This window comes from Coregonus lavaretus (genome assembly GCF_964263955.1).
Source record: "Coregonus lavaretus genome assembly, chromosome: 23".
NCBI lineage: Eukaryota > Metazoa > Chordata > Actinopteri > Salmoniformes > Salmonidae > Coregonus > Coregonus lavaretus.
The window spans coordinates 20303239-20329605 of record NC_140010.1 but is presented as its reverse complement, the minus strand read 5'-3'; the positions used below and the strand labels follow the sequence as shown (position 1 = coordinate 20329605).

Below are 26367 nucleotides of genomic sequence, written 5' to 3'. Positions count from 1 at the left end.
GTGGCCAGAAAAAAAGCCATTGCTTAAAGAAAAAAATAAGCAAACACGTTTGGTGTTCACTAAAGGCATGTGGGAGACTCCCCAAACATATAGAAGAAGGTACTCTGGTCAGATTAGACTAAAATTTAGCTTTTTGGCCATCAAGGAAAACGCTATGTCTGGCGCAAACCCAACACCTCTCATCACCCTGAGAACACCATCTCCACAGTGAAGCATGGTGGTGACAGCATCATGCTGTGGGAATGTTTTTCCATCGGCAGGGACTAGGAAACTGGTCAGAATTGAAGGAATGATGGATTGCGCTAAATACAGGGAAATTCTTCAGGGAAACCTGTTTCAGTCTTCCAGAGATTTGAGACTGGGACGAAGGTTCACCTTCCAGCAGGACAATGACCCTAAGCATACTGCTAAAGCAACACTCAAGTGGTTTAAGGGAAACATATAAATGTCTTGGCATGGCCTTGTCAAAGCCCAGACCTCAATCCAATTGAGAATCTGTGGTATGACAAAGATTGCTGTACACCAGCAGAACCCATCCAACTTGAAGGAGCTGGAGCAGTTTTGCCTTGAAGAATGGGCAAAAATCCCAGTGGCTAGATGTGCCAAGCTTATAGAGACATACCCCAAGAGACTTGCAGCTGTAGTTGCTGCAAAAGGTGGCTCTACAAAGTATTGACTTTGGGGGGGTGAATAGTTATGCACGCTCAAGTTCTGTTTTTTTTTCTTATTTCTTGTTTGTTTCACAATAAAAAATATGTATCATCTTCAAAGTGGTAGGCATGTTGTGTAAATCAAATGATACAACCCCCCCAAAAATCCATTTTAATTCCAGGTTGTAAGGCAACAAAATAGGACAATTGCCAAGGGGGTGAATACTTTCTCAAGCAACTGTATATGTTGACATTTAGTAACACAGTAATTGCACCAGAGGTAACACTACCTCAATCTATAGCAAAGCATCTTTAACCATAGAAAAGTTCAACAAATACAACACAGGATTGTCTTTTTTTCCTCTTTCAACTTTAATGTTCTTTATCAAAATAAAGATATTCATTAAAATAAAGTAAACAACCAGGCCTCTGAAATCCAATACAAAACACTAACAAATAAAATAATAATAATAAAATGATTCAGTAAGTCGCTCTGGATAAGAGCGTCTGCTAAATGACGTAAATGTAAATCAGAAAAGCTGATTACAGAAAAACAGAGGACACGTTCCACTTTATAAAACTGAGTCATTTTACCTGCATGTAATTTCAAATAGTTTACACATTTTGTGCCCGTGTGTTTGTGTGTGGAAAACAAAACAATCCACCTCAACGGACAGTGAAAGAGAAGAGGCTTTCAATCCCATAAACAACAGTGTTACCTTTTTTCTAATACAGAAGTTATCCGTATAGTAGTCCATCAAACAGGTAGAGCATGTGTGTGAAGTTAGCCCCTTAAAGCTGTGCACAAATATACACTTACATGCATAATACAACCTCCTTGCTGCATGAGAAAGGAGGAATCTGGCACATAAGTTCTGGCAACAAAGAGCTTGACACAAGCCTTCACAAACAGGCAGGAGTCACACATTCAACAGGTCCAGTACATGCATGGCGGTAGGACAAGGGACCATTGATTCTGTAGCCCAATCCAAAATCAACCCCTAGCCCTTACACCCTATACACTTGTGGAGATCAGAAAGGATTGTATAGGTGAAAGCAATATGGCAATAGTTCCACTTGGCTTATCAGAAGGCAAGCCCAGGTAAAGCTTTCACCATTGATTTAACCTATCCAATGTTTTCAGATTTCCAAAGTGCCGGGTTGATTTTGGATCGACACAAGTGCCTAGGGGGTGGGGGTAGGGGTGGGGGCTTGATTTGGACCTCAATAAATCTCTTCCTAGAGAGACGCTCAAGGGATACAACCACAAGAGTCCTCTCATTGCCTGAGAGCATTGGGGACATGACTCACCCACACCAATTAGTGCATTTCTGCCCCCAGGAAACAAACCAAACAGCTGCATTAACATCATGAATGAGACATGACTGACTTAATACACATTATATCAAGTGGCAACAAATGGCAATAAAACGATTACTTTTTTCGTACAAAGACTTCCCTCAAATGGAAAACCGTTAGCTTGTAAAACAAATCAAATACAGGGTATTGATGGTACATTCAGCATATTCTGTCAAAAACCTAATTATTACATACATACTTTATCTTATAAACCATGCATCTTCTCTCTGCTTTATCACAATCCCCAAAAAAATAAGAGCGTGTGAAGTTCATACACTACCGGTCAAAGGTTTTAGAACACCTACTCATTCATTCAAGGGTTTTCTACATTGTAGAATAATAGTGAAGACATCAAAACCATGAAATAACACATATGGAATCATGTAGTAACCAAGAAAGTGTTAAACAAATCAAAACATATGAGATTCTTCAAATAGCTACCCTTTGCCTTGATGACAGCTTTGCACACTCTTGGCATTCTCTCAATCAGCTTCATGAGGTAGTCACCTGGAATGCATTTCAATTAACAGGTGTGCCTTGTTAAAAGTTAATTTGTGGAATTTCTTTTCTCCTTAATGCATTTGAGCCAATCAGTTGTGTTGTGACAAGGTAGGGGTGGTATACAGAAGATAGCCCTATTTGGTAAAAGACCAAGTCCATATTATGGAAAGAACAACTCAAGGGAAACAACAGTCAATCATCACTAAGACATGAAGGTCAGTCAATACGGAACATTTCAAGAACTTTGAACGTTTCTTCAAGTGCAGTCGCAAAAACCATCAAGCGCTATGATGAAACTGGCTCTCATGAGGACCGCCACAGGAATGGAAGACCCAGAGTTACCTCTGCTGCAAAGGTTAAGGTCATTAGAGTTACCAGCCTCAGAAGTTGCAGCCCAAATAAATGCTTCACAGAGTTCAAGTAACAGACACATCAACATCAACTGTTCAGAGGGGACTGTGTGAATCAGGCCTTCATGGTCGAATTGCTGCAAAGAAAGCACTACCAAAGGACACCAATAAGAAGAAACTTGCTTAGTCCCAAGAAACATGAGCAATGGACATTAAACCGGTGGAAATGTGTCCTTTGATCTGTAGTCCAAATTTGAGATTTTTGGTTCCAACTGCTGTGTCTTTGTGAGAAACTGTGGGTGAACGGATGATCTTTGCATGTGTATTACCCACCATAAAGCATGGAGGAGGTGGTGTTATGGTGTAGGGGTGCTTTGCTGGTGACACTGTCTGTGATTTATTTAGAATTCAAGGCACACTTAACCAGCAGGGCTACCACAGCATTCTGCAGTGATACGCCATCCTATCTGGTTTGGGCTTAGTGGGACTATCATTTGTTTTTCAACAGGACAATGACCCAATACACCTCCAGGCTGTGTTAGGGATATTTGACCAAGAAGTAGAGTGATGGAGTGCTGCATCAGATGACCTGGCCTCCACAATCCCCCGACCTCAACCCAATTGAGATGGTTTGTGATGAGTCGGACCGCAGAGTGAAGGAAAAGCAGCCAACAAGTGCTCAGCATATGTGGGAACTCCTTCAAGACTGTTGGAAAAGCATTCCAGGTGAAGCTGGTTGAGAGAATGCCAAGAGGTGGCTATTTGAAGAATCTGAAATATAAAATATATTTTGATTTGTTTAACACTTTTTTAGTTACTATGATTCCATGTGTTATTTCATAGTTTTGATGTCTTCACTTTTATTCTACAATGTAGAAAATAGTAAAAATAAAGAAAAACCCTTGAATGAGTAGGTGTTCTAAAACTTTTGACCGGTAGTGCATTTTGTTCTCAAATAAATAAATAAAATGAAAATTAGCTGGTAGGTTTAACTACTAGCTGCTTTGAAACCGTATCTTGCCTTTGAACACCTGTGAGATAATACAAAAAAGTATGAAACTGTACGCACTCATTACTGTTTGTCGCTCTGGATAAGAGCGTCTGCTAAATGACTAAATTGTAAAACCCTCTCCATCTTTTCTCTGTGAGGCACTGACAGGGAGAACAGAGACTTGAAAACATAAAATGCTTTAAGTGATATAGGCTCCTTAGTCTAACGTATAATGACTTGAACCAAAGGCAGATTCTGGAAGAATTGAAATGTACTAAAAAGACCTGCATTGAAATTTGAATAGAAAAACCTTCACTCAATCCATTAATCCTTATTAAATGTAAGTTTACCACCACACCATTTAAAGACGCGGTTTTCTTTCTTTAAAGTAAGAGACTAGTCTGGAAACGTGAGCCTGTCTCGTACTTGTCTCCAGTGCAAAATACCACCGTCCTCTGAAAAGTCTGAGAATTATACAGGATTCCATCCTTTGCTGAGAAACAAGTCAGGATATTTGCAAGGTAATACAATTGGTGAAAACCTCAACCCTTGAAAACAATGGGTTTCTGGAATCTTTACTGTAGTAAGTGAGATAAACAAAGCATTGTCTTGGTCCCCTCTCATGTCAGTCAGTTTAGTCTGCTTCAAAGGAGTGGGGGCCCGTGTACTTCAGCCGAAAGCCACCTGAAACACACACGCGCACACACACAGAGGAGTGCGTCAGTGTTGCGTGCCAAACCAGTCAACAAGTAACCTAAAGAAATGTGATGTCCATAGTCTATGCTAGTCTTTCAGATTCAGAGTCAGTCCTATCAAAATATGTTTTAACACTTGGCCTGGGTGTTTAATAGAGCTCTTTAGCTCATTCAGACAATCCAGCTTCGGACATAAAAATGTTGGACAGTGAAAAAAACAGGTTACCAAATAAAGCTTTGCCTTCCTACGCTGAAACTAAGGAAGAGGAATCCCTTATTTTCTCTGCTCTCACTGTACGAGACTTCACCTTCTCTCTCTGCCACTAGCCTGGCCAGTATTACCTTGCTGCCCAGCATCCATGGAGGGTTGTTTGCAGTCCTGGGCATAATGCCCGCTTAGCCCACAGTTATAGCAAGAGACGTTGGCACTGCTCTTCTTCATGCCCACCGAGGAGAACATGGGCGTGTAGAAGCGGTTGAAGGGAGCAGCTGCCATCTGCTGCAGGTTGTATCCAGGCTGGGTGGCCAGCATGTGGTCAGAGTGGGAGTGGGTGGTGTGGAGCAGTGGTCCACTGTTGTATTGCGGTGGCGTAAAGGTGGGGTTGGCCGTGTGAGGTGGAGGGGGGTAGAAGGGTAGCTGGGTGGTGCCGTTGCTCTGGCGTTGGACCTGGCTGCGGTGGCTGGGGTATCCAGTGCTGCACATGGACGGGAGGTGGAAGAGAGGGAAGTGGGTGGCGCTGAAGACCTGGTGCCCCAGCTGGGAAGGGAAGTAGAAGTTGGGGTTGGGGGCAGCAGAGTGGCTACTACCACAGCTGCCACGGCAACCGCAGGTGTTGCAGCTCATCTGCTGTTGCTGTGGAGGGTGGGCCTTTTGCTGGGGCTGCGGCTTTTGCTGGGTCTGCCCTGCTGCCACCCCAGAGCTGCTGCAGGAAGAGGTGCCATCTCCCTGGGCCGTGCTGTGGGTGAGGGTCAGGGCTGGGCTGGCAACGGTGCCGGGGGTGTGAGTGGGGACGGCTGGGGGCAGAGTGGCCTGAACCTGTCTGATGGCAGCTGGGGTGACAGTGGCCCCTGAGGAGGGTGTCACGGTGGTAGGGGTGGGTAGGCTGGTGGGCGCAGCCAGGGCTTGGGGCCCGGTGCTAGAGTCAGGGAGAGAGGCTGTTAGGGGTAGGGTGGCGGTGGAGGCTGGGTCAGTGCTGGTGTATGCTGGCATCAGGGGGGACATGTGGAAGGTCAGAGGGATGACACTGATGGCGCTAATGGGGGGCTGGTGCTGGGGGTTAGTGCTTCTACTCTCTGGGCTGGTGGGGGTCCTATAATGCTGGGGCATGGGGTGAATGCTGAAGCTTGCATTGGTTGGCTGAGGTGAGCTCAGGGAGGCAGACACAGACACATGCCTCTGTCTCTCAGGGTCTCCCAGGGGAGCTTGGCTTGAGATGGACTCCTGAGGAACCATGGGGGTGGTCCCAGTCATTGCCCCCTCTGCTGGTGAACCGTTCCCCGGCTGTGGAGGGACTGTGACCATCCCGTCTGGCATGGTTGGCCCATTCTGGACCGTCATTGGTAGAGGATGTACACTCAGGGGACTGCCAGTGTACGATGGCTCTTCCTTGTGGGGGACAGGGACTATAGGGGGTACAGTAGCTACAACCTCCCCCCTGCTGTGATCACTCGCCCTCTTCTCCTGGACAGAGTGGTCTGAGTAACTCTCAGCAGTGTCTGGGGGAGAGAGAAGCTATCATTAAAAGACATCTTGAGGTTGAACAGCACTAAAGACTCAGACGTCATGGGCCGGTTTCCCAGACCCAGTTAAGTTCTTGTCCTTGACTAAATGGAGAATCTCCATTGAAAGTGCTATTTAGACTAGGATTAATCCCCATGAGTTCCCAACAGGAAAGAGAGGGGGACAGACAGGGTTTAGAGGGGCCACTCACCTCTCTTGTCCTCCAGATCCTCCAGGCTCTCATGTGCCTCGTGCTGGGAACTGGAGGGAGTACTGGAGCTATTGGACCACGTGTCTCCATACCTGTCCTGGACCGGCTCTACAGTGGTAAAGGAATGCACAACATACATGTTGTTATAATGTTCATTGTTAAGTTGGAAAACAAATAGGATAGGCTATTGCCACACCCACTGGTTACTTACTCTTACTGACACCCTGTCTGGTCATGTGTGTTGACTGTGGTCTGATAATGTAGCCTTTAGCCCCCTCACTTCTCCTTCCATCAAGTCTTCTTCTACTCATCCTTTCTGGAGTGAAAGCCCATTTCTCATCTGCGTTCTGAAGAGAGAGGAGGTCATTTAACACCCTAAACAGATGCAAAGGAGTATTATTGAATCAAACAAAAAATAACAAATGCCAGTCAGCAGTATACAGCACTTTGACAGTCCTCCACCGCCACCCTACCAGTATCTCTAGTGGCCAGGCCAGGGAGAGAAAGGGGAGGCCAGTGTGACTGACCTGATGTGGGTCTAGCCTACAGGACAGGATGCCTGGTTCCCTCCTCCTCTCCACCACTCCGTTGTGCTCTGAGTGAACAGCAGGCCTCTGGCTGCTCTTTGTCAGCAGTGTGCTGTAAATAGAAGGGAGGGATCCTCTTAGTATAACCCATCAGTGCATCAGCCACAAGGTCACATGTCTTGGACTGAACAGATAGTGCTCTTACCTCTGTGCTAGGCTCTTGCTGCTGCACGTCGTCTGATGCCCTAGGGGGTGAGCCCCTATGTCAGGGTGAGGAGAATGACGAGAGAGAAGTACTAGTGAACTTCAACTACCGGCAACAAATATCTGTCTGTATGAAATAGCCATTTACACACACTGTGTCATTTCAACCCCACATAGAATGACAGACAGGCAGAGTAATGGTTTATTTAGCATAAAGACAATAGAAACAATAGCACACACACCTTGGTCCTGACTGGATGGCTCGGTGCAGTCTTCTTTAAAGTGCTCGGGTGCCTTCCAGGTCTTTCCTGGAGGTACTGTATTATCTGGGTAGGAGAGCCCGGATGGTGAGATATTAGGGAATGGGCGACAAGAGACCTCCAGCCTACATAACATTACAGCTTTTCCACGGCACTAACCAAAAAAGTAATTATTGGTTTATGAATTTCTGTGGTCAATTTGATGCAGCTGTGTGAAACCAACCAGCAATGTATTCCCTTGAATGGTCAGAGGTGGGAGGAAACATTGTCAATAATTATTTCAGTAAGTCAATTGATAATGGCTGGGGTTGAATGTGGTAAAACAGCCTCCTGGCCCTGCAGCTATGCTGAGAGCTGTTCACTGTGAAGCTGGGTTTATTTATCTTAGCTTGCCACCAAGAAGTGTGTGTTTTATTTCTGGAGGATTTACCTGTCCTCTGGGAGCACTATTGAAACTGGGCTCAGGGCGTTGTTATCAAAGGCCGTGAAAAATATGGAGAGGATGACTGAGAAGTCATTAATTGTTATGATTAGTCATGTGGAACTGACCACATCAATCCACATACAAATTATTATAGAAGAGAGAGGGGTAATTGTGCTCTGAGTTCCTAGGTATCCCTAATAAATCAGGTGGATGGTTCATGTAGACATGCATTCCTGTACAGGTCAGTGGAGCATATGATATCTCACCTCCCTGAAGGCTGAGCCAGGGGCACAGACACTTACAGTGGCTGCAGTGGGGGAGGAGGAACCTGCAGACCTCTCCTCTCTGCCTGAAGGCTGCTGGGGCTGACAGAAGCATCTCCCTGTCACAGTGGAGAGAGATGAGGGGGAGTTAAAGATGTAAATTATACAGCGGGAAAGAGAAAGAGAGAAGGTGACTTGGAAATTGTAATGTCATGTGTCAGATCACTGGTTGTATACTAGTACATCAAATAGCAAGGTACGGTTATGGTACACTTCGAGTGGGAAGTCACAAAGTGCTGGTGGGGCTTGAATGGGAGTGGAAGAGAGGGAGTGGAAAAAGTGATCCCATCCATATCTGTAAAGGATGGCCAGCGAATCCCTCTGGTAATGACATCATCACCATTGTCCTAGATATCAATGCCTGGGTTCTATGGTTCTGACATATGTGAAGCCTGAGGTTCTTCACCATAACCATAACTGACAACACTGGAGCTTATGGCAGCGTTGGTAACAATAACTAGAGGGTAGTCTACTCTACTTTCTCCACAATATTGAGGCTTGAGAGTAAAGAAAGATGTAAAAAAGTTAACAGGAAAGTGCTTGACCTTCAAGTATATACTGTATATATTTAATTGATTTTTTTATTGACATGATAAAAACTATTGAGATTTCCCATCATGCTTTGTGCTGCTCTGAGCTGAATGATCAAACAAAGAGCGAAACTCACTGTAGCGTCCTCTCCAGGTCCCTGGGCTCATACTGGTCTCCCTGGGCCAGTAACCTCACCAGTCCCTTCTCAAAGGGCTCAGTGGACCTCTCACATGGAAGCTGTATGGGGTTCAGGGAATCATATGAGCGGTTATCATAGACATACATATATTCATACAACATTTAGGGGTATACATTAAGCTAGATGAAGAAATACATTTGAATACAGTATGTCACAGTATTAGCATTAGTCCTATCAGCATTCAGTGACTAGAAAACACATGAAAACATTTGGAAAGTAAACCCTGCATCTGGGTTGACCTTTATAAGACAACATCTAGAGCCTCCTGTAGCTCAATTGGTAGAGCATGGCGCTTGCAACGCCAGGGTTGTGGGTTCGATTCCCACGGGGGGCCAGTAGAAAAATGTATGCACTCACTAACTGTAAGTCGCTCTGGATAAGAGCGTCTGCTAAATGACTAAAATGTAAATGTAAAATGTAGAGACCTCTCCGTACAGATAGTGACTTAATTTCACCTGACATTAAATCCAGTATATTCTAGGCCTATAATCTATTGATGGGAATATGTGTTTTTCATTGTACCTTGGAAAGGAAGTCGTCCAGCTCATGGTGAGTCTTGGTCACTGTGGTCCATGTTGAGTCAGACCACTGGACCTAGAAGAGGGGAGGAGAGGGAGACGACATCACATCATAAGTATGCTTTACCAAACACACATCAGATACATCGCTTTCGACAGCATGATGCAATAGAGTACCACAGTATGAGTCATAATACCCATAAAACCTAGCGGTCAAACAGGGAAATGGCTCCAATCGTTTCTCCACCATTCATTTTTCCCATTGTGTATTTTAGAAACACTTAAAGTAATGGCCGTGTTTCGTGTAGGCTTACCCTGGAGTGACGTTTTGATAACCGTGTAAATCTCTCTAGGACAAGGTGACTTTTTTTCAGCTCGATCTACTCTCAGATTCGAAAATGCTAATTAGCATCAAAGTAGACATCATGCAAAACTACAAATTCCTGCAAGCTCCTGCACGTAATCTCTAGCTGACACCTTTGCTAACAGGTATTGTGTCAATTTAAAAACAGCTATTTCACAGCCTGGCAGTCTCTACTCTACCCTGTTCATTTAAAAAAAAAAAAACAAAAAAAAAAAACATTTTACCTTCATTTAACTAGGCAAGTCAGTTAAGAACAAATTCTTATTTACAATGACGGCCTTCACCGGCCAAACCCATCACAGAGTAACAATATTTTCGGTGATGGAAAATATATTTCACAGCGGTTTAGATGGTACAATGATTCCCTACACTATACTTGATTGTTTGAATTTTAGCAACCAGGAAATTGCGGAGCGATTTCTGCAAAGTGCATCTTTAAAATGTGATTATTATTATTTTTCGCCCCAGGGCAAAATGTGTATAATTACAGGTAATTAGTTATAAATAAAAAAAAGACGAGGGCCTCTAAAATGTTTTGGTGCTCCCGGACCCCCCTAGCAAACTTTGCCACCGCTGCTGAAAATATTATAGGGGAAACAGTGCAAATGGCTGAGAGGAGTCCCAAATGGCACCCTATTCCATCTTCATCTTGATCCCTGATCTGACAAAGGTGAATGCAAAGGCACTCATCAGCTTTAAATGTGATATCACAAATCTGTTGCTCTTTGTCAAGTTCAAATTACAACTTAACAAGCCAGAACAAAGCAAGTAATGGTTATGGGAGTAATTTACTCCCTGATAGAGGAGTGTACAGGGAGTACAGGGGATTGAGGAATGCTTGGGCAACATCCTCAGCCGACGAGTAAATTATCAAAAATTATTCATTTTACACAGGGTGTAGATGTGTTTGTCTACATCTCGTAAACTGCTTTCAACACTTGAGCAGCTTCCAGTCTTAGCCTCTGAATACTAATGTCTGATTTGTAGGCCCAGTTCAAGCTGGTCACAGGAAGTAGTGCTTGTCTAGTACAGTGCCTTGCAAAAGTATTCATCCCCCTTGGCGTTTTTCCTATTTTGTTGCATTACAACCTGTAATTTAAATTGATTTTTATTTGGATTTCATGTAATGGACATACACAAAATAGTCAAAATTGGTGAAGTGGAATGAAAAAAATAACTTGTTTCAAAAAATTCTAAAAAATAAATAACAGAAAAGTGGTGCGTGCATATGTATACACCCCCTTTGCTATGAAGCCCCTAAATAAGATCTGGTGCAACCAATTACCTTCAGAAGTCACATAATTAGTTAAATAAAGTCCACCTGTGTGCAATCTAAGTGTCACATCATCTGTCACATGATCTCAGTATATATACACACCTGTTCTGAAAGGCCCCAGTCTGCAACACCACTAAGCAAGGGGCACCATGAAGACCTAGGAGCTCTCCAAACAGGTCAGGGACAAAGTTGTGGAGAAGTACAGATCAGGGTTGGGTTATAAAAAAATATCAGAAACTTTGAACATCCCACAGAGCACCATTAAATCCATTATAAAAAAATAATTAGAGAGGCAACAAAGACACCAATGATAACCCTGAAGGAGCTGCAATGCTCCATAGCGGAGATTGGAGTATCTGTCCATAGGACCACTTTAAGCCGTACACTCCACAGAGCTGGGCTTTACGGAAGAATGGCCAGAAAAAAGCCATTCCTTAAAGAAAAAAATAAGCAAACACGTTTGGTGTTCGCCAAAAGGCATGTGGGAGACTCCCCAAACATATGGAAGAAGGTACTCTAGTCAGATGAGACTAAAATTGAGCTTTTTGGCCATCAAGGAAAACGCTATGTCTGGCGCAAACCCAACACCTCTCATCACCTGAGAACACCATCCCCACAGTGAAGCATGGTGGTGGCAACATCATGCTGTGGGGATGTTTTTTATTGGCAGGGACTGGGAAACTGGTCAGAATTGAAGGAATGATGGATGGCGCTAAATACAGGGAAATTCTTGAGGGAAACCTGTTTCAGTCTTCCAGAGATTTGAGACTGGGATGGAGGTTCACCTTCAAGCAGGACAATGACCCTAAGCATACTGCTAAAGCAACACTCGAGTGGTTTAAGGGGAAACATTTAAATGTATTGGAATGGCCTAGTCAAAGCCCAGACCCCAATCCAATTGAGAATCTGTGGTATGACTTAAAGATTGCTGTACACCAGCGGAACCCATCCAACTTGAAGGAGCTGGAACAGTTTTGCCTTGAAGAATGGGCAAAAATCCCAGTGGCTAGATGTGCAAAGCTTATAGAGACATACCCCAAGAGACTTGCAGCTGTAATTTCTGCAAAAGGTGGCTCTACAAAGTATTGACTTTGGGGGGGTGAATAGTTATGCATGCTCAAATTCCCTGTTTTTATGTCTTATTTCTTGTTTGTTTCACCCCAAAAAATATTTAGCATCTTCAAAGTGGTAGGCATGTTGTGTAAATGAAATGATACAACCCCCCCCCCCAAAAAAAATCCATTTTAATTTTGCCTTGGGGGGGTGGGGGGTGAATACTTTTGCAAGCCACTGTATGTCTGGTCTTCACAAAAGGAGAGATAAGGAAAACAGTGAGCTCACAAACCGGTGATGAATGAGTGTTTTAAACCCAGTAAGTCCTCTCTGATCAGGGCGACAAGACAACCAACCCTTTTATTATTCAGTTTAGAACAAATAAGTAACCTAGGATGTAATTACTATCGCCTTGGTAGAAACGTGAATAACACTGAATGAATGTGAAACAATTCAGCCAGTAAATAGCCTAAGCCTAGGCTTCCTCTCACAGCATTGTTTTACACCAAACTCTGTAGAGTTCAGCACAGGCCTGCCTTAGTTGTACAGGCTACTCTTAGCTGTGTTGTTATCCACAACAGGCCTAGAGTAGACAGAGTGCCTCCTGTGCTGAAGATGATGTTCTCTTCTCTTTAACATATTAATACCCCCACTCATATACCATGCCCAGCAGAGCAGATGGCACTGCCCAGCAAGCCACCCCTCTCTCTCTCTCACTCTCGTTCGTTTGTTTGTTTGTTTGTAGCACTGGCTGGTAACATTTTATCACTGTCCCCCTCCACATTTCAGCCAAGAATGTGCCAGTTGATTTCTAACACAGGTTGTACAGTGCCTCTTAACTGCTATATTAGTGCATCCTTTTCAAGTAGGCTATAAGACAGTAGGGTTCAATAACATATTAAACCCTTCTACTTCTCTACCACCCAAAAAAACTGGAAAGTGAGGTTCTATCTATGCCCTGTTGGACACAAACCTCTCGTCTGAGAGATCTCTCTCCCATAGACCAAGGGAAATCCTCTATAAAAATCCCTCACTTCATTCAGCCCATCCACATAGATGGGCTAGATGATGACGGTATTGGGTCAAGGCCTAGACATTCATATCAGTGACACACACACCTCCACACAGTCACACTAGTGTGCACACTCAGGACCACGGTCTCTGTAGAGCAGACTAAGCAAAAAAATAAACTTCCCTTTTTCAGGACCTTGTCTTTCAAAGATAATTCGTAAAAATTCAAATAACTTCACAGATCTTCATGGTAAAGGGTTTAAACACTGTTTCCCATGCTTGTTCAATTAACCATTATCAATTAATGAACATGCACCTGTGGAACGGTCGTTAAGACACTAACAGCTTACAGACGGTAGGCAATTAAGGTCACAGATATGAAAACTTAGGACACTAAAATGGGCCTTTCTACTGACTCTGAAAAACACCAAAAGAAAGATGCCCAGGGTCCCTGCTCATCTGCGTGAACATGCCTTAGGCATGCTGCAAGGAGGCATGAGGACTACAGATGTGGACAGGGCAATAAATTGCAATGTCCGTACTGTGAGACGCCTAAGACAGCGCTACAGGGAGACAGGACGGACAGCTGATCGTCCACGCAGTGGCAGACCACGTGTAACAACAACTGCACAGGATCGGTACATCCGAACATCACAGGTACAGGTACAGGATGGCAACAACAACTGCCCGAGTTACACCAGGAACGCACAATCCTTCCATCAGTGCTCAGACTGTCCGCAATAGGCTGAGAGAGGCTGGACTGAGGGCTTGTAGCCCTGTTGTAAGGCAGGTCCTCACCAGACATCACCGGCAACAACGTCGCCTATGGGTACAAACCCACCATCGCTGGACCTGACAGGACTGGCAAAAAGTGCTCTTCACTGATGAGTCGCGGTTTTGTCTCACCAGGGGTGATGGTCGGATTCGCGTTTATCTTCGAAGGAATGAGCGTTACACCGAGGCCTGTACTCTGGAGCGGGATCGATTTGGAGGTGGAGGGTCCGTCATGGTCTGGGGCGGTGTGTCACAGCATCATCTGACTGAGCTTGTTGTCATTGCAGGCAATCTCAACGCGGTCGTTACAGGAAAAACATCCTCCTCCCTCATGTGGTACCCTTCCTGCAGGCTCATCCTGACATAACCCTCCAGCATGACAATGCCACCAGCCATACTGCTCGTTCTGTGCGTGATTTCCTGCAAGACAGGAATGTCAGTGTTCTGCCATGGCCAGCGAAGAGCCCGGATCTCAATCCCATTGAGCACGTCTGGGACCTGTTGGATCGGAGGGTGAGGGCTAGGGCCATTCTCCCCAGAAATGTCTGGGAACTTGCAGGTGCCTTGGTGGAAGAGTGGGGTAACATCTCACAGCAAGAACTGGCAAATCTGGTGCAGTCCATGAGGAGGAGATGCACTGCAGTACTTAATGCAGCTGGTGGCCACACCAGATACTGACTGTTACTTTTGATTTTGACCCCCCCTTTGTTCAGGGACACATTATTCAATTTCTGTTAGTCACATGTCTGTGGAACTTGTTCAATTTACGTCTCAGTTGTTGAATCTTGTTATGTACAAATATTTACACATTAAGTTTGCTGAAAATAAACGCAATTGACAGTGAGAGGATGTTTCTTTTTTTGCTGAGTTTATATCTTGAAAACTTGATTGGTGACATGCAAAAAATTTTGGGACCATGTCAACAATGGACTAATGAAACAAATACCAAAATATAGTTTTTGTGTGGACTATTCCTTTAACTGGTGTTATTCAGAAGTCTCCTCAATATAGCCTATTTTGCTATCCACATAACGCAGATCTGATTTTAACCGTTTAGTGTTAGAATGTGTTGGTAGTTTGGTCTAACTACTCAACAAGCTACATGACTAGTCCACAGATAAGGACAACCTTGGTCAGATATATTAGTCTATTTTGTTACTACTACGGCTGTCTGATCGAAGGCAGTCAAGATGACCCCTCTCATGATCTCAGTGTTGTAAAATATTGGAGCTAACCTCAAGTCCTTCAACCCTCTAGTCTAAATTGAAGACTTTACGTTTTTATAGGCTGATATGATGCCGCCGCAGGCTTGTAAAAACAGTCACGGCAGATGTTTTGAAGTCGCAAACGATCTAGGACATATTTCCACCAGATTGTGTTCTCATGCAACGGAGGACAGCATGTGAATAGGGGGGCGCAATCCTTCCTGCTGTCCTATTTAGCCTGGCTCTCTATGTCTTGCTCTCCTCCTCCCCCTCACCGACTCCTCAGCACAGTCCTGCCTGTCACAATGATGCCTGGCCATACAGCACTGACTGTTGATTAAGGGCCAGGCAAAGTCTTAGATCTCTGCCTGTTCAGATGTTGTAAGAGAACATTGCATGATTTACAGAGAAAAAATTATACAAAAAAAAATACTATATTGCATGAACAATCTGAAGCTCAGGACAAACGTTTTGTCAGTGCCATCATCTGAATGGGAGGGAGCACGAAGTAATCTGGTGGCCCACGATATATAGGCCTAATACAAATAAAGTATACCTAGATCCTTCAGGGGGTATGCCTCAAAATGTATGAGAAATAAAATACACAGGAATATCAGAATAAACAATACAAAAAAATAACATACCAAGGCACAGAGTCCAAACATGAACATACATACCTCAATACTGTATTCACTGTTTACTCGGTTCCAAGATATCCTCTTTAGCACAATCTTGTCAATGTGAACTGCTGCAGGAAGAAAGAAGACCAGGGTTATTTTTTTGAGCAATTCATTGCAGGACATTAGCTTTGAAAATGAAAATGGTTTCCTTAGCCTCATGGCAAAATGTGTAGAATAGCATGAGTTAGCTATAAAACAGCAACTATTTTAACCTGAGCTTCAGATTGTTTATGCAATATTTTATGCCCCATGGCAAAAATGTGTAGAATTGCAGGAGATTTGCTTTAAAACAGGAACATTTTGCACATTTTTCTCTTTGCCCCATGGCAGAATGTGTAGAATTACAGGAAGTTAACTGTTTTCCAAAAACCTGCAGTACGCCACTGTGTTCATCTCAATGTAATTTTGATTACTGTTAAAAATACAGATAATTTAAAATATATCCTGTCTATTGTATCATATCTGACCATTTGTTTGGGTCTCTTGTTTCACCTCAAATGCACTAGGCTCAAATACATCTTGTTTTGAACAATCCTCTCAACATGGGAATGAGAGACCTCAGAGGACACAATGACAAACAGGATTGAGACTACCTTCTCTCTGGGATGATCTCCTGTTGGGGAGCTGATTGGGAATACAGCAGCCCGACTGACCCATGTCAGTGCTCCTGGGGCTGAGGTCCTCCCTTCGAAGGGCGTGCTGCTTCTGCTGCAACCAGGAAAGTGAAGAGATGGATGGTTTAGTATGTAATTGTGCTTTCTCCCCCAATCAAGTTTCAAGTTTTAATGTCACATGCACAAGTACAGTGAAATACCTTTCAATCATAGTCCCACCAAACAACTGCCCCCTTACAGCACTGAACAACTGGAACCAATACTAATTTCCTTCTCTCCGCATGCTTTGAGAAATACTTTTTTTTCTTCTTATTTTCAGTTTAATTTCTATTCATAAGTCAGCTCCATATGGATTAGAAATACTGCCAATCCACAGGGATGTGTAGGCAAACTAACTGTCTGAATGAGACAAGTCTTTATGCTGAGAGCCAGCCAAGACAGCATTACAGAATGCCCCTTTAAGAGAGCAGTCAGACAGACAGATGAGCAAGAGGATGTCTGTCTCATTAAAACTCTTGGCTTTTTCACTGGATGAGAGAAAGAGAGGGAGGGTGAGAGAGAGAAAGAGAGATAGGGAGAGAAAGAGGTTTCTCCAACACAATGCAAAGTTAGATCACAATGCAATCATAAACAAGAATGCCGGGTGTTCCCATTCCTATAGGCTAGCTAGCTGCTGTGGACAAGATGACAGAAGACACAGTAGCCATGGCCAGCATGTCTGCTAAAGCCAGATAAGCTCTCTCTCTATTCTCCTGGTGCACAGGGGGCAATTCCATGGTAACGGAATTACACTGTCAGATTTTTCACTTTAAAATGTATACCAAACAAACACCATTGATTTCAAAGTTTAACAAACCATACAACTACGTTTAACCATTTCCACTGAACATACAAAAACACATTTACAGAAAGAACTGTGCAGATACAAAGTTCGGTAACAGAATAAAACTGGGATAGTTTACCGTAATTCTGTTACCAAAATTTGCATCTGCACAGTTATTTCTGTAAATGTGTTTTTGTAAAATGTCCAGTGGAAATGGTTAAAAGTAGTCCTTGTGCATAGAGTTGTATGGTTTAAAATCAAATGGTGTTTGTTTGGTATACATTTTAAAGTGAAAAATCTGATGAAGAGTGATCAGATGAATTGCAAAGTCCCTCTTTGCCATGAAAATGAACTTAATCCCAAAAGAATAACATTTCCACTGCATTTCATCCCTGCCACAAAAGGACCAGCTGCCATCATGTCAGTGATTCTCTCGTTAACACAGGTGAGAGTGTTGACGAGGACAAGGCTGGAGATCACTCTGTCATGCTGATTGAGTTAGAATAACAGACTGGAAGCTTTAAAAGGAGGGTGGTGCTTGAAATCATTGTTCTTCCTCTGTTAACCATGGTTACTTGCAAGGAAACACGTGCCGTCATCATTGCCTTGCACAAAAAGGGCTTCACAGGCAAGGATATTGCTGCTAGTAAGATTGCACCTAAATCAACCATTTATCGGATCATCAAGCACTTTAAGGAGAGGTTCAATTGTTGTGAAGAAGGCGTCAGGGCGCCCAAGAAAGTCCAGCAAGCGCCAGGACTGTCTCCTAAAGTTGATTCAGCTGCGGGATCGGGGCACCACCAGTGCAGAGCTTGCTCAGGAATGGCAGCAGGCAGGTGTGTGTGCATCTGCACGTACAGTGAGGCGAAGACTTTTGGAGGATGGCCTGGTGTCAAGAACGGCAGCAAAGAAGCCACTCTCCAGGAAAAACATCAGGGACAGACTGATATTCTGCAAAAGGTACAGGGATTGGACTGCTGAGGACTGGGGTAAAGTCATTTTCTCTGATGAATCCCCTGTCCGATTGTTTGGGGCATCTGGAAAACACCTTGTCCGGAAAAGACAAGGTGAGCGCTACCATCAGTCCTGTGTCATGCCAACAGTAAAGCATCCTGAGACCATTTATCTGTAGGGTTGCTTCTCAGCCAAGGGAGTGGCTCACTCACAATTTTGCCTAAGAACACAGCCATGAATAAAGAATGGTACCAACACATCCTCCGAGAGCAACTTCTCCCAACCATCCAAGAACAGTTTGGTGATGACCAATGCCTTTTCCAGCATGATGGAGCACCTTGCCATAAGGCAAAAGTGATAACTAAGTGGCTCTGGGAACAAAACATCAACATTTTGGGTCCATGGCCAGGAAACTCCCCAGACCTTAATCCCATTGAGAACTTGTGGTCGATCCTCAAGAGGCGGGTGGACAAACAAAAACCCACAAATTCTGACAAACTCCAAGCATTGATTATGCAAGAATGGCTGCCATCAGTCAGGATGTGACCCAGAAGTTAATCCGCCACGGCGGATTGCAGAGGTCTTGAAAAAGAAGGGTCAACACTGCAAATATTGACTCTTTGCATAAACTTAATGTAATTGTCAATAAAAGCCTTTGACACTTATGGAATGCTTGTAATTATACTTCAGTATACCATAGTAACATCTGACAAAAATATCTCATAACACTGAAGCAGCGAACTTTGTGAAGACCAATACTTGTGTCATTCTCAAAACGTTTGACCACGACTGTAGTCATATGGCCATGCATTCAAGACTGTTCTTGGAAATGAAACAGTGCTTTGAATTACTACTTGGCATGAAATGTTTGAACCTCTTTACTTACCCCACAAGCCTATTCACAGTACATGCTATTACAGTCTATTCCTACATCAATTATTTGGCCCCACTTTAGCAGAAATAAATTGCTACATTGTGCCATCTAAACTAAGATGACTGAAATGGAGAATAGTTGATTCTATATAGACTTTGATTAAAAAGTAATCTGTTCATTCCTATGGCTAAGGTGGCCAGTAATATTTTAGAAAAAGGGGTGGTCTTTGTTTTATAATACATATAGTTAATTATTGTCAAAGTAACTGTCCAGAAAGTTTTATTGGGGCCCCCGGAGGGTGCATCTCAATAGTCCAGTAGTGAATTCACTGGCTTTCTTCTCGTTTCCTCACCTGTAATGATCTAATGACATTGGATAGTAAATGTGGTGGAAGCCAATCAGAGGAGTTAGATCCTTTCACCTGCCCAGTTCAATCAAGTCTGTGACAATAAGGAGTGGGTAGCTAAGGAGGTAAACTAAGGAGAGGAGGTAAGATGAGGAAGCCACCTTAAATTCACTTCAGTCAATCACGGGAATCCGCCCTAACCCCGAGACTATCAACTCTAATCACAAGACAAGAAAGCCCTTCCTCCCGCGGTCCCAAATACTACGAGTTTGTTTACAATGGCGGTCACTATAAACATGCCACTGTCAAGTGGTGTTTACCTGGACACTCGTGCGTTTGTGGCTATCCATGATCTCCTCTATGGCCCGTTCCACATTGTCCAACTGGTGTCTGACAGTATCCCTCTGGTAAAAAGGGAACGCAGGGTGCAGCGAGGCCATGGAGAAAAGCAGCGCCAAGTGCTCCAAGGAACCCGACTCTGCCTCCAGTGGAGTCGCGCTGGGATGCACCACACTTCCAGAATCCATTCCAACCTCGCAAGGGCAATGTTGATCAGGTACATTCTGAGTGTTCGCACCACGTGGAGATAATGGAACGCCATGATAACTATTTAAGTACAGCGCTGGATCTATATTTCTCAAAGCACGATACAGTGTGTCCGCACATTCTCTGTTTCCAGATCGCAAAAGTGACAGGTAGACAAGTAGTTTGGAACGCACAACAGGCTCGGCAACGTCCTTAAGGAGGGCCAAATCGGTTTGACAGTTTGCCGTTATCTCAAAGTCCCGGAGGACGTGGACATCTTTCCGTGCAAGGTCCTCAAGACAGGATCCCAAAAAGCGAATCTCAAGTGGTTGACACATATGAAGTAGTCCGTACATAAACTCTATCCGCTTTGCTGGGCTGAGGTGCAAGCCGAACCACTCAAACACAGCCTTCTTGTCAATTTGCGACAGGCGATATGACTCCCTCGTTGAACGTTTGAACCGGTGGCTCACGCCACAGTATGGAACCGAATCAATACTGTAACTGTTGCAATCGGTATTTTCCTGCTCGTCTTCGACGGTATGGTCTCCTTCTGCTATTCGAATGGGCAGCTTCATTTTCAGCATGATCAACTCTCCGGCAGGACTTGTTAGCGATGATCAATTCATTCAAATGTATCGGAACTTTACACCATACTCGTTCAGTTCACATCCGTACACTGCAGCGGAGTTGATTTTATGTGATATTCGACGGAAATTACTGAGATTATAGCTAGCTCAGTAACTCATTTTCAAGACTATTCTGCCAGCAGCACAAACGATTACGTCAATTTGTATGGTAATAAATCCTCCAAATTAAAGGCCCGTATTTCTAAACATTGCAATGTGGATCATTATACTGAACAAAAATATACACGCAACAATTTCAAATATTTTGCTGAGTTACAGTTCATATAAGGAAATCAGTCAATTGAAATAAATTCATTAGGCCCTATTCTATGGATTTCACATGACTGAGCAGGGGCACAGCCATGGGTGGGAATGGGACTTCTTCTTCGATGAGGTTTAATGGCGGTTGGCATCCAATTTGATGCATTACCGCCACCTACTAGACTGGAGTACAACTCCCTTATATTTTGCTTGGAAAATAAAATAAATACCCTACCATCTAACACTGCACTCACAAATTCAAAAATAGTATTAATAATTAACACCACCCTACTCCACTATTTAAATATACTCATTCCTACCTCATGCCCTCAACCTGAAATGATGGAACATTACCACTTAACACTCCCCGTTACTCTTCTGATGTCAAGTCTCGCACACCCAAATACCTCTCTGCAGTTGCCACCACAACCTCAATTTTCTTAGACTTACGCTCCATCCCTGCAGTACAATTAATAACCATTGCTATAAATGCTAATAATCCAATCTTACGGAAACATACATCACTTGTTGGCCTATCTGTCTGTACTGGTACATATCTACTACTCTCACCACTCCTCCCCCTTGACCCATCTTCCTCTACTTTCCTCACTGCCTCAGCATATGACAACTTATTCACTACTCTTACCCTGGAAACCTCAACCTGCCTCTCTCGCATGGGACATTTCTGATCCCCAGCCCCATGGGCACCCCTACAATTAGCACATACCATTACTTTCCCCAATGCTACACATTCCTTTGTCTCATGCCCTTCTGCACATTCTCACACCTTGGAACCTCACTCCTACACACTGCTGCCACACGGTGGGCATGGGACGTCATAGGCCCACCCACTTGGAGCCAGGCCGACCCACTAGGGAGCCAAACCCAGCCAATCAGAATGAGTTTTTCCCTACAAAAAGGCTTTATTACAGACAGAAATACTCCTGAGCTTTGCTTCTTGATATGCCACACCTGTCAAGTGGATGGATTATCTTAACAAAGGATAAAATGCTCACTAACAGGGATGTAAACAAATTTGTGCAAAACATTTCAGCAAAATACGTTTTTTGTGCGTATGGAACATTTCTGGGTTCTTTTATTTCAGCTCATGAAAATGGAACCAGAACTTTACATATTGCATTTTAGATTTTTGTTCAGTGTAATTCAAAAGATATTTCATTTTAATCAATGTTTTTATTGTGCTTATAAGCAAATGCAAGAATGACTTAATGGAAACTTACAAATATGCTTCTAAAAACATATTTAAGACAACTATTGAAAATACAATGTTCAGATTGTTATGTTCACAACATTGGGCTGTAGAGAACTATTCTATGTGCTGAGGTGAAAGTGGGGATCAGAATACTTAGTAGAGTCTCTGTGGTGTTATTACTTGGGGGACTGAGGTCTAAATACCCAGCAGCACTTTCTACTCCATCCACACCATTGGTCCCAACGCAATACACTATGGGACCAATGGAATACACTATGGGACCAATGGAATAAACTATGGGACCAATGGAATACACTATGGGACCAATGGAATACACTATGGGACCAATGGAATACACTATGGGACCAATGGAATACACTATGGGACCAATGGAATACACTATGGGACCAATGGAATGGGTGGAGTAAAAAGTGCTGCTGGCTATTTAGACCTCAGTCCCCCAAGCAGGGGCGGTGTGTTCAATAGGGCGATATGGGCGACGCACTGCCAAACAGGAAAAGGAAGGGATTTTTTTTCTAATCAATTATATCACGGCAACAGTAGTTATCAGTGTTGTAATCTAGACGTCTGATCTGCCACAGTGCCACACTGCCACTAAATGTCCAATCCAATCAGGCTAAAGTCGTGCTTCAAATGGCTCCCCCCCCTTTTGGGGCGATTTCAGTCAGGTTGAAAATCGCCCAGAAGTCTGTCATAGACTCCCATGTAAAATCTATTTTTTTCAAATTTCAGAGCTTTCAATACAATCTCTATGGGTGTCTGAGGGCTTGCACTTACGCGCTTTCGTCATACGTAACGTAACCATGAACGTAACTAAGAAAAGAGCGGGTAGCCTCATCAATCAATTAACGTACTACTATCAAGATGGCTATAGCGTTCAGTGCAACTCGATTGTGTCTTTGAAAGAAGTTCCTTTTTGTCGGCGAACAAATTAAGATAAATTGGCAACGAAACAATTTGGACCTCCCAGACCAAATTTAATAATTCAACAGGTTTCTACTAAAGGCGGAAAGTCCTACACCCGAGGATTTTCCAAAAATTGGTACGAACGAAAAAAGACATTGCCACTCAACTGGATGAGGGATACAGGCTAGCTGTCCGCCGCCACAACGATGAGGTTAGTGTTGATAATCACAAGTTTACTGGAGAACTGAGACCAAGTAGAGACTTTGGACAGGGTGGATATGGTATAATAAAGGCAGTTTATTCAGAGGTAAAGATATCCGGAATCGCGTGCACGGACCCGTTCGTCAAACTCTTAGGGAGCTATACATTAAGCCCCATTACTTACCATATCAGATAAGAGAAATTGCTGCAGCTACATATATTTTACATCCTGGCCCTACATAGTTCACTATTTGCATCACTTACCAAAATATTACATGTGGTCATATATGCTTGGAAAGTGGAGATGCCATAGAACGTCAAAAAAGTAAACATTGCTGGAGACACATTGCCGTTTTGGAGAAGACATCGCGTTTGCTAGCGAAGAGATTTGTTGTGGCAAATGAACTTGGGCTGGGAATTGCCAGGAACCTCACGATAAGATATATGCATTGCGAGTCTCATGATTCTATACGTATTGCGATTCGATACTGTGATTTTATTGCGCACCATATGTCTGTTGCAGAGGGATCAGAAAGCCATGAGAACGAGTTTTGATCAGTCATGGAAATAAAAGTGCTGAAAACAAATTGGCTCCCAATGTGAAAAGATTGAGAACAAGCTATGAAGGAACAATAATGGTGTTTTGGTGCAGGTACAGCCAACTAGCGCTAAAATATTGCGATATTGTCAATACAGTATATCGTAAAGTATCACTATGTAACTCGATTTCTTTCACCCCAATCCCTCAAATTAACGGTAAATAACTGAATTGTTTGCCCCACATTTAGCTAAGATGATTAGCTAGCCAGCTAAAATGTTTTATTTAGTTAGCAGTCGCATCTACAATAGTTTACTGTCAATAACATGTCTCCAAAAATGACGTGGTGTCTCCAATTGTGTTGACATTTTACAATTGCGATGCGCATCCATGAGTATCCACTTTCTGTAGCTCAGCTGGTAGAGCACTGCGCTTGTAACGCCAAGGTAGTGGGTTCGATCCCCGGGACCACCCATACACAAAAATGTATGCACGCATGACTGTAAGTCGCTTTGGATAAAAGCGTCTGCTAAATGGCATATTATTATTATTATTATTATTATTATTATCTGAAGAGAGCCCCGAAACATTGTGTGCAGACATTTTATGCAATAAATGAAGTAGGTTGAATCTAGTAGTTCTGATCTTCTGATTGGTCCTGATGAGTTGGGCGAGGTCCCCTCCAGGCTACTGTCACTGTTGCATTGGCTCTGAGTCGGGTTCTCTGTCTTCAAATGTTCAGCCTAAGAGAGGGGATTTTTGTGTGTGTGTGTGTGTGTGTGTGTTTAACAGTGATGATGTGTGTGTGTGTGTGTGTGTGTGTGTGTTTAACAGTGATGATGTGTGTGTGTGTGTGTGTGTGTGTGTGTTTGTGTGTGTGTGTGTGTGTGTCCTCAGAGCAAGAACTCGTGAGTTGGAAGAACTGAGAGGCCTATGGCGTGGGTGTTGTCCTTGGCCACCTGCTGACAAGGCTGACAAGATAGGACCCTTTTGTCCATTGTTATTGGATAGGAACAGAACTTATAACCAGCTCCTGACCTAAATAGATCTTAGCACAACATTTTACTCAACATATCATATTCCATATTCACTATAACAAATATATTTACTACGACATTAGCAAGAACCGCCACATCCTCAGCCGGCTAATCCAGTGTGTGAAGTTTTGCGGAGTGTTTGAGTTAGCTTTGCGAGGCAAAGATGAAACTGAGGGCTCCACCAACCCTGGTAAGCCAACACTTTTGAGATCAGTCAATAAATGCTTCTGGTATTGACTTATATGCTGCCCCTGTCTTCATGTTGTTGCTGGACATATCTTTTTTAAAATGTGTGTAGGTCACCTAAATCATCAGAAAAATTGCCCCCCCTGAGAATTTTTTCAGGAGCCGCCACTGCCCCCAAGTAATAACACCATATATAGACCCTACAACGGAGTATTCCCAACCCCACTTTTACCTCAGCACATAGAATACTTTTTTCTCTATAAGCCAATATGTAATTCCATGTACATTGTATTGCAGTGAATGGAGTGGGTGGAGTAATGAGTCACCAGCACATTGTATTAAACCCGTTGCCCAGCACAAGAGACCAATTTACGTTTTGCAGACTCAATTGAGTTATTCCAATTACATATATTTGTATTTTATTAAAAGTATATTTATTTAAATATACCCTACACGATAGCTTTCAACATACCAGTATTGGTGTAAACTTTCTAAACAAATTCTGGTATAAATAATACAATATATTTTTTACATTTTTTCAGAGGTGGTTGCAATCACCTTAGAAAAAAGTAAATGGATAATTTGATATACTTAAACATATATATATTGTATTATTTATACCAGAATTTATTTAGAAAGTGCCAAAATTAAATTAAATTCCCTGTCTAGCGTGTCTTTGCAGGGGGGACTCTTATTTTGAAAAACAAAAATCAGCGATCGTGCTGCCAAGATTATTTTACCTTTATTTAATTAGGCAAATCTGTTAAGAACACATTTGTATTTACAATGAAGGCTAAACCGGACGACGCTGGGCCAATTGTGCGCCGCCCTATGGGACTCCCAATCACGGCCGGTTGTGATATAGCCTGGAATTGAACCAGGGGGTCTGTAGTGACGCCTCAAGCACTGAGATGCAGTGCCTTAGACCACTGCGCCACTCCTCCCATCTTTCAGTAGATGCTGCTGGGTCCTAACTTCATCCAACCGGGCACCGGGTCGTGACAATGGTACACCCTACCTCATTGCACCCAAGTTATATTCTCTCATGAAAGCCAACAACATATTTTTTTAAATAAATGTTTCAGTGCTGTCACAATACATTATTATTCTATTCTATAACATTTTATTTAATTATATATTATTTTCTATATGTTTCATGAAACTGTTAAACGTGCAATTCACTGAAATATATTCACACAATATTGCACACAATATAGTTTTCAGATACTATAACTAGATATAATTAATGTAAATAAATTGGGTTGTATTATTATGCATGAGTTTTCTTATCTTTGTCAACAGGTGGCAGTATTTCATTACAATCCACTAGGCCCTGTAGTCTGCTACAGTAGATTACACCAAACACTGTGTAGACCTACACTTGTCTTGAATAAATGCATTATCAAACACTAC

General features: G+C 43.1%; 1 protein-coding gene across 1 annotated transcript; it reads right to left on the bottom strand.

The window, feature by feature from the left end:
- Nucleotides 1-3767: 3767 nt before the first annotated feature.
- Nucleotides 3768-20607, bottom strand: zcchc2 (zinc finger, CCHC domain containing 2). Its single transcript, XM_084139152.1, has 13 exons — nucleotides 19758-20607; nucleotides 16420-16534; nucleotides 15824-15894; nucleotides 9468-9539; nucleotides 8883-8971; nucleotides 8159-8274; nucleotides 7445-7534; nucleotides 7210-7264; nucleotides 6951-7116; nucleotides 6695-6824; nucleotides 6478-6585; nucleotides 4889-6262; nucleotides 3768-4535 (listed from the first exon to the last, which is right to left on the bottom strand). Exons 1-13 carry the CDS (start codon nucleotides 20547-20549, stop codon nucleotides 4486-4488), a joined length of 3228 nt encoding a protein of 1075 aa, XP_083995278.1. The 5' UTR covers nucleotides 20550-20607; the 3' UTR covers nucleotides 3768-4485.
- Between the last annotated feature and the right edge of the window lie 5760 nt (nucleotides 20608-26367).

Excerpts from the sequence above, each read along its gene's own strand:
- zcchc2 (XM_084139152.1), bottom strand. The coding sequence starts at position 20,549 with ATGCTGAAAATGAAGCTGCCCATTCGAATAGCAGAAGGAGACCATACC. Across the intron at positions 8,972-9,467 it reads TGGACGACTTCCTTTCCAAG|AGGTCCACTGAGCCCTTTGA; the intron begins GTACAATGAAAA and ends CTTCCATGTGAG. Across the intron at positions 7,265-7,444 it reads CAGTCAGGACCAAGGTGTGT|GGGCTCACCCCCTAGGGCAT; the intron begins GTGCTATTGTTT and ends ACCCTGACATAG.